Here is an 8,778-nt window from a genome sequence, read left to right as displayed (position 1 = left end):
AGTGAGTTTTACTGTTAAACCCATTTGGACCCGGCAAAAACATGATTTTAACAAGTCACTAATACAAGCACGACAACTTAGAATTTACATCCCATTCATTCTGCTTTGCTGATCAATGTGTTCACGTGTCACTGCCAAGCCGTTCACGTCTCAGGCTTTATTGGACTAGGCATTGATTTAAATGATATACGTTGGTAGGCTATATATTGAAAATGTATATGCTTGCTAAAATCAAGTTACTCACTCGTGTTGTTCTTTTCATTAGTTGATGTCTATCTGTGAATCAAGGCTCCATTCATATCATGACCTGACAAATGTGGCCTTGATGAACTTTACCCATCTTTATCTAACTCTTAACTGCTGCACAGCTGTGTATTGTACTCTCTCTCTCTAACATGCACATTGAATACATATTATACCTGAAGCCACACAGAGTGAATACACAGTTTTCTTCCACATGGGTATGGCCCATGGACCAGGATTACTTTTTAAATAGTCTAACAGCTGTTGACTCTCACAGTATATTATCAATGTCATTCATATGAACAGGAGCCCATAGGCAGACATTTTGAAACGTTGGTGGCCTGATATGTGATGCTCCAAGCCTGTAAATATAACTCAAACCAATTTTGTTTATTTGATCACAAAATGCACATTTATTCTGCTTTTCAGCCCCTCTATGAAATGACTGCATATCAGAGATCCATTAAGAAAGAAGTAGTTAGATGGATGATATAGCTACAGTAGACCCCTATCTAACAGGGGTGGCACCTTCTGAGGACAGGACTCTGATACTGTGGCATACATACACACGTGTTTACACACATACCACACATGCACACACGTGTTCTCTCTCTCTCTCTCTCTCTCACACACACACACACACACACACACACATGCTCTCACAGACGCACACATGCTCTCTCTCTCACACACACACACACCCACAGATGCACTCTTTATCTCTCCCTCTCTCTCTCTCTCTCTCTCTCTCTCTCACTAACACACACACACACAGAGAGACTCATGTGTCTTTGTTTGGCCTGTATGCATGAAGCAGATCAAAACAGCTGATAGGAGACTAGCTGAGTGGAGCGTGACCCGGCAGTAGCAAACACCGTCTGTATCAGTATCATATTATCAGAAGAAAAGATCTGACCTGCGTTACAGCATAACTTCCTCTTCCAATATCACACGTCAACACTTCTATTCATTCAATAACGCAGTTCAGATAGAGTAAGATAAGTGGCTATGATAGTTATTTGTATGGGGGTATGATAGATTTTTTTTATTACCCTACTCGTACCCTCCTCTCTCTCTCTCTCTTTCTACCCCTCTCCCCCTTTTCCCCTCTCCTCTCTTTCTCCCTCTTTCCATCCTCTTTCTCCATCTCTCTCCCTCTCGTACTATCTCTCTCGTACTCTCTCCTCCATTGTAACATTTACCCAGCCATGTGGCACATTCAGTATTTGACATTTTCGTCGAGAAGCGACGGCTCCCCCTGAACCCCGACGGCTGAGCGACAAACCCTGAGCTAACAGTAACGAGAGTCCCGAACATCTGCAGGAAGAATAATAAACCATAAAACCCACATCACCTCCAGACACATGCTTTAGGGGGGGAAAGTAAATTTATTCATTCAACGACTGAGACCAATGCTAGCAGTTCAATGGACCGTGTAGGTCATGATTTTAAGGATGGCTAAAAAACGTCTCAATTTCTCAACTCTCTAAATCTCTGTGCATTCATTCAGATTCACATGTCAAATATACAGATGGAGCCAAGTTAACTGGATGCTATCCTCGCGCTGATTTTGGCAGTCGGAAACTAAACAAAGTGATGATTATTATTCTGGTCTGGATCCATCACGAGAGGAGTCTCCCGCATCAACCGTAGCCAATGGCTCGATCCTCATGTCAACAACTGGTATGGCAACAGGATCATGGGTAATTTGACACAGCGGAGGAACACAACTGGGAAATAGACAACAGAATGTCCAGAAATAAGAGTCCAGAGAAGGCCCAGGAGAGCTAACCAGTTTACAACACAGCCTCTCCGTACAAAGGTATGCAGCGTTATTGTCCATTTGTTACTCCATCTCCATAGGTTTTCCATCTATCTCGTTGTCTTCTACGAGAGAGTCCTACAAGGGGGATGCTTTATGACCTGGGTCAAATACTATTGGCAAATACTGTCAAATACTTGAGGCTTGCTTGATTTAGTTGACCCGATGGATCGGGCCCGAACGTTGAAACTCTGAGGTGAAGCAATCTATCTCATCTACAAGTTCATGACCTCAAGTGTTTGAACTCTGTATTTGACACAGGTCTGGATGACATCTGTGCGGGGTGCAGCTAGGTCTAGATTCCACGGGTGGGGTGAACAGGGTCATGGGTCAGCTGTCCTCCAGACATCCAGGCCTCTAGGGGGCGATGGTTAGATCCTGAGAGCGTGGGCGTGCTTCTTGCACAGAGGCTTGTCTTTCTTGGAGAAGAAGGTCTGGCCTTCCAGAGTGGTGCAGCACACCTGGAACACGAACACACACACACACACACACCGTTAGTTCAATATAGCAGGGCTTAAAAAACAGACAAGTCACACAAGTATTCACAAACACATAGCCTACTACAATATGGACATGTGAAGACGCACCAGCGTACAACGCAGTGGTGTTGCGCTGTCGATCTGACCTATGACCTACCGCGCAGACGAAGCAGGTGTCATGCCAGGTGAAGCCCAGCGCCTCCAGGAACCTATCACCTGCCTCGATGGGAAACTCGCAACCGTGGCAACCGGTACCAAACAAGCTGTAGAAGTCTGAGCAGGGAGAAACACGAACACACAGAGAGATACGTGAACACAGAGCTCCACCACGACGAACAGAGAGGTGAGGTGATGTCATTTTGTAGGTTAGAACGTTTTCATTGCCGCCATTTTGTTCTGAGTTCTAAATCCCTATGGGAAAAATGAATGGGATTTGAGAAAAATTCTGAAAATAATGTGTGATTAACAGAGAGTCCCAGACTGGCGTATCTTTTGTTCTAAAAGTACAAACATCATTGAAGATGGGTTTTGTGAATTTTGAAGCCCTTATGGTTCTGAGGTCGATGTTGCTGAGATATGCAGAAACTGGATGGCAGTTAAATGGCTGCCATGTTTTTTCATCACGTGAGCTAGCACTAGGTGACGTGAGATTACCCAAAGTGAATAAATACCACACTTAAAAACACAAGACTGCCTTAGTTACTGTAGCTCAATCTGGTATCTAAGACATCATCTGCTGACAAAAATGACAGATTTAGCTACAAAGAACATAAATTCCACATGCATTTTCATAGCTAGCCCAGTAGCCTATATACATGAAGGACATCAGAAATACATTGGACTTGTGTCAAAATGTTTAGCATAGCACTACAATAGCAATGTCGATCTCAGAACCAAGTAAAGGCTTCAAATCTTCACCAACTTCAATTATGTGTTTTACCTTTCATAACAATAAGTACTGCAGTCTGGGAGTCTCTGTTAAACACATACCTTATTTCCGGCATTTTACGCAAATCCCATTCATTTTTCTCATAGGGATTTAGAACTTTTCAGCCTACAAAATGATATCACATCTCACCACCCTATTACAGGAGGCCTGACAAATGAAACGTATCGACTTTTGCTCAGACCTGATCTGGACAAAGCAATTTTATTGAACATCTCATTGGCTTCTGGTCCAGACAGATCTGGGTTTAACTTGGGTTCTGAAAGTCCAGTATTCAGCCTCAGTTTAGTTAGTTCATAGTGTTCGTCTGTGTGTGTGTGTGTTTGTGTCTGTGCGCGTGCGTGCGTGCGTGTGTATTAGGGCTGTATATCATCTTGGATTTCGCGATACGATACGCATCACGATACACAGGTCTCGATACGTATCACGATACAGAGGTCACGATACAATACGATACGATACGTATTGCGATACACACATCATTTACTGAAAGATTTTAAGTGTTCAAGACTGAAAACTGAATGGCTCAAATGCACTATATAGATAACTCAAACTCAATGACTGGACAGAGAGCTAGCTAATAAATATTTTACATTTGATATCCATGCTTTTTAAACTGTCAACATTGTAGTATTTATGTTTTTTCAAAATTATTTATATGTATGCTTTTTTAACTTAATATTGTAGAATATGCTTTTTAAACTGGATTTAAAAATTGTAAATCCCCCAAAAATAAAAATAAAAATATATATTTTTAAAATTTTACAGCGCCCGGCTGTATTGATACTCCGGGCTGAAAGATCGATACAGTATCGCGAGACTACGTACCGCGATGCATCGTTGTATCGATACAATCCTACAGCCCTAGTGTGTATGTGTGTGTACTGACCTTGTTCACAGTAAGGCTCTCCATCCTCCAGGTGGAAGGTGTTGTTTCTGATTGGCTGTTGGCAGGATGCACACAGGAAGCAGTACAGATGCCATGTCTGCTTCAGGGCATTGATCACTTCCTGTCAGAGGTAAACGGACAGTTACCGGTAAGCCTACAGCCTGCACTCAGGTAGTGAGTTAATTTATCTATCAAATGTGTGTGTGTGTGTGTGTGTGTGTGTGTGTGTGTGTGTGTGTGTGTGTGTGTGTGTGTGTGTGTGTGTGTGTGTGTGTGTGTGTGTGCGTGTGTGTGCGTGTGTGAGTAGTGTGTATAATGTAGTCTACTACACATTCACAGCAGAATTCAACTCGCACATTTGTAACAGAAGAATCTTCTGGGAAAATAGAACCCTTTCCCGTTCATATAATCATATTAAGTTCTACTTTACATACGGCACTTTTCAGGTCAGAATGAAAACAGTACCTGAGCTGAGAAGGGGTTCTATCTGAAACCTATTTTCCGAGGGGTTCTTCATCGCTATACATGGTTCTTTTTTTCTGAGCGTAGTTCCGTGTTCTACCACCAGAGCTGCAGAGCTGCAGGGATGTGCTAGCGTGTAGACGGGCTTCCTGGTAGCGTGCGAGAGGGCGTCCAACCCCTCCGTTCAAGCCCGTCTACGACCTGGTCACTACGGCTAGAGATCTAGAGCTAGGCTTCTAGACCTGACATACGTTTAATCACTCTGTTCTACTCCTTCATTTCTCCACTCCTTTCTTCTCCATTTATCCCTGTGCCACATGACAGGGCTTAACACACACACACACACACACACGGCGTTCCCATCGGTCAGTCTGTGAGAACCGCGGGGGTCAACGGACGGATGGAGGGATGGGGGAGAACGAGGGGATTAAGGAACGAGGGAGTGAGAACATGGGTTAAAGGAGAGCGGTAAGCCGGTTAGAAAGTGTGAGAATCGGAGGGTTGAAAGGGGGATGGAGGCGACGGAGAAGAGGAGGAGGGGGCGGAACACGTGACCATGAGACCCGTCATGGCGTCTGGTTGGGGGGGTACTGAGCTGAACTTGGTGGAGAAGAAGTGTACTGGTCATAGGTTCGGTTCCCACATATAGGCCTAAAGCACATTTGTAGAGCGTGTGTGTGAGTATAGGTGTGTGTGCATGCAAGTACTGTAGCTACACAGGCTACGGTGTGTGTGTGTGTGTGTGCGCGTGCATGTGCGCGTTTGTGTGTCCTTGTGTGTGTCTGCGTGTGTGTGTGTGTGTGTGTGTGTAAGTGTGCATGTGTGAGTGTCCATGTGTGTGTGTGTGTGTGCATGCATGTAAGTGTGCGTGTCCATGTGTGTGTGTGTGCGCGTAAGTGTGTGTGCGTGTCCGTGTGTATGTGGGTGTGTCCATGTGTGTGTGTGTGTGTGTGTGTGTGTCTGCCAGTCACCCCCAGGATCTTCTGCTGGCAGCGCCCGCACGTGGGGGCGAAGAACTCCTCGTAGCAGTGTTCGCAGTAGACGGCACCCTGCTCCTCCACGAAGCCGATGTCTGCCAGCGAGGTCCGGCAGTGGGCACAGTTAAACTCCTCGGGGTGCCACGACCTCCCCATCGCCACTAGGAACGGACCTCTGTGGGGGAGGGGGGAGAGAGGAGGGGGGGGGGGGGGCAGAAGACAGACAGACAGGGTGCTAACTGAAAACGTACACTTGCCGAAAGCAACTTACAAATACTGAATGAATGGGGTCCTGGCATTATTGAACTGAAATGTTGTACATGAGTTATTTTGTGTTTGCTAGAAGGTATTTTAGATAGGAAAAGCTTTTTTACCTCAAATGGATTCAATATTCAAATAGACTAACCAAAGCAAAACAGTGGAGAAGTCATGTAGTCTGCAATATTGTTCTTCTTTTTTAAACTTGGCTGAAGCGCGTTGGACTTGGTGTACCTACTATTTTAGCTCATGACTTGATCAGACAGCATTATACTGGGGACAAATCCAACAGAGTTGTGACAGCATCTGCAAGCTAGCTAATGTCACCAGAGAGCTAGAGTAACAGAGAAGGGAGATTAAGGGCCGACCGTGTCCAGTCAGCCAAGACGGTCCTTCACAAATAGGGCTGATTAAAGTAAGTGGGAAAACAACAGGAGCAGATCGACGCGACGGTCAGTCCAACCTGAGCTGTCACCGACACTGGCCTGGGCGGGAGCTAGCGCGCCTAGCGTAGCATTCCCGCTGCTACCTTATCCTCTCGTTGCTGTGTAAACCAACACCGCCGGCAGAGATAGCCTTAGCGCTAGCCGCTAGTCTTAGCTAGGCCTACTAAGCCGCGGATGAGCAAACGATCTGTAATTACTCTGAGGGAGTCCCAAAGGGGCTATTGGGTGGATCTGAGGGGTCTGGACAGGCTTCCATTTAATCATCTGATTGGCTAGATAGGACCCCACTCTTGTTTCATAAACCTAAACAAGAAGCTATCCTCAGATCTGGACTAGTGATTAGGATGTACTGTAGGAGCTAGGAGGTTGGGGGGGGGGGGGGGGCAAGTGTTTGGTTTTTGGGACAGGGCCAGAGTGGCTCAAGACCAGTGTTCTCTCCTCCCCCATGATGGTCATGTTCCATTCATCAGGTCTAACTCAGGGCTAATAAGAGAGAACCTGACACCAGCGTAGACAGAGGTAGACTAAAGGCCCTATCTGGAGCCTGGGATTTTCCTGGGTACTGCACCTGGGCTACGGTATCTCCCCCTTGATACTGATTATGACTGAGGTCTGGAAGAGGAAAAAACTCGTCCTTTCACGGGGGACAATAGGATTCTTATTTTTTCGGGACAGATTTCATCAATAGGGTGATTATATCTTTCATCCGATGACCTGGTCACAATGGACCATATGCTCTCTTCTGACCTTGCCTGGACATGATTTCCTCTCTATATCACGATGATAATAACTTGCGTCTTGACAGTATGACATCACACGGGCACGCCTCCATCTGACCATGTCCTTCCTCTCTCTCGCCCTGCCGTGACCATACACGGACACTTCCCCGACCATACACGGACTCTTCCCCGACCATACACGGACTCTTCCCCGACCATATATTGACACTTCCCCGACCATACAAGGACACTTCCCCGACCATACATGGACACTTCCCCGACCATACATGGACTCTTCCCCGACCATACACGGACACTTCCCCGACCATACACGGACTCTTCCCCGACCATACACGGACACTTCCCCCGCCTCACCTGATGACCCGGGCGCAGTGGGCGCACATGGGGGTGCGAGTCCCAGCGGGGATGTGTTCGGCCATCTGCACCAGAGACTCCTCGTCCTCGGGGTGGGGCTGGGGGACGGGCCGGGGCGGCACCGGTCTTTTGGGGGCCGCGGTTCCGTTGCCCTTCATCCCGAAGGAAGGCGTGATGAGTCCGGTGAGAAGGCCCGGCTTGGCTGCACCTGGACCTGGGTGAACCGGGAGGGCAGATGAGAGGATATTCACACGGAGTCATTTCACACGTGCTCATGTTTCGGCCTCCGAGTTCGGGAGAGAATGGTGAGCGATGAGGAGTAAACATAAACAAAGAATGTGTTGAGAGAGAGAGTGTGTGTGTGTGTGTGTGTGTGTGTGTGTGTGTGTGTGTGTGTGTGTGTGTGTGTGTGTGAGTGTGTGCGTGTTTGTGTGTGTGTGTGTGTGTGTGTGTGTGTGCGTGTGTGTGTGAGTGAGTGTGTGTGTGAGAGTGCGTGTGTGTATGTGTGTATGTGAGTGTGTGTGCGTCTGTGTCTGTGTATGTGTGAGTGTGTGTGTGTGTGAGTGTGTGTGTGTGTGTGTGAGTGTGTGTGTGTGCGTGTGTGTGTGTGTGTGCGCGTCTGTGTATGTGTGTGTGTGTGTGTGTGAGTGTGCGTGTTTGTGAGTGTGTGTGTGTGCGTGTGTGCGTGTGTGTGTGTGTGTGTGTGTGCGTGTGTGTGCGTGCAGTTCTTCGAGCGCGCTGTGCCTTCTCGGTATTTGACCTCATGCCTCTGTGACCAGATAATGGAGGGGTCTGCGGTCCCGTTTTTTTACCGTCTGATCCCGGGGATCAACAGTCGGTAAAACATACGGGCGGTCATGTCAAGCTGGACGCATTCCTACAGGGAGCCGGGACACCTGGCCAAACAATCAGCCGGCCCGCGCTTTGATCTCACGATTGGCCTGAAGAAAGGAATAGTGTTGCAAGTTCAGCTGGGATCACATTACAGCAGAACAGTTCCATTTCAAATCCCTCTACAATTTGGGGTTGGGGGGGGGGGGGGGGGCGGGAGACTAGGACTGGGTTTAGGATAGGGGATTAGGACTGGGTTTAGGTTGGGGGACTAGGACTGTGTTTAGGCTGGGGGATTAGGACTGGGTTTAGGCTGGGGGACTAGGACTGG

General features: G+C 47.3%; 1 protein-coding gene across 1 annotated transcript in view; it reads right to left on the bottom strand.

Moving 5' to 3' along the window:
• Window positions 1-2,436: 2,436 nt before the first annotated feature.
• pdlim5a (PDZ and LIM domain 5a) overlaps window positions 2,437-8,778 on the bottom strand; it is a gene marked incomplete at both ends in the record, with an annotated part of 64,610 nt that continues 58,268 nt past the window's right edge. Inside the window, 5 exons of the mRNA XM_084439633.1 lie at window positions 2,437-2,526; window positions 2,702-2,817; window positions 4,380-4,500; window positions 5,813-5,993; window positions 7,617-7,830. Coding sequence (XP_084295759.1) covers window positions 2,437-2,526; window positions 2,702-2,817; window positions 4,380-4,500; window positions 5,813-5,993; window positions 7,617-7,830 — 722 coding nt within the window. The remainder of the gene's footprint in view (window positions 2,527-2,701; window positions 2,818-4,379; window positions 4,501-5,812; window positions 5,994-7,616; window positions 7,831-8,778) is intronic.

The sequence above is a fragment of the Borostomias antarcticus genome (genome assembly GCF_949987555.1).
Source record: "Borostomias antarcticus genome assembly, chromosome: 6".
Lineage (NCBI taxonomy): Eukaryota > Metazoa > Chordata > Actinopteri > Stomiiformes > Stomiidae > Borostomias > Borostomias antarcticus.
Note: the sequence above shows the minus strand (reverse complement) of the source record. Positions and strands in the feature narration are given on the sequence as shown.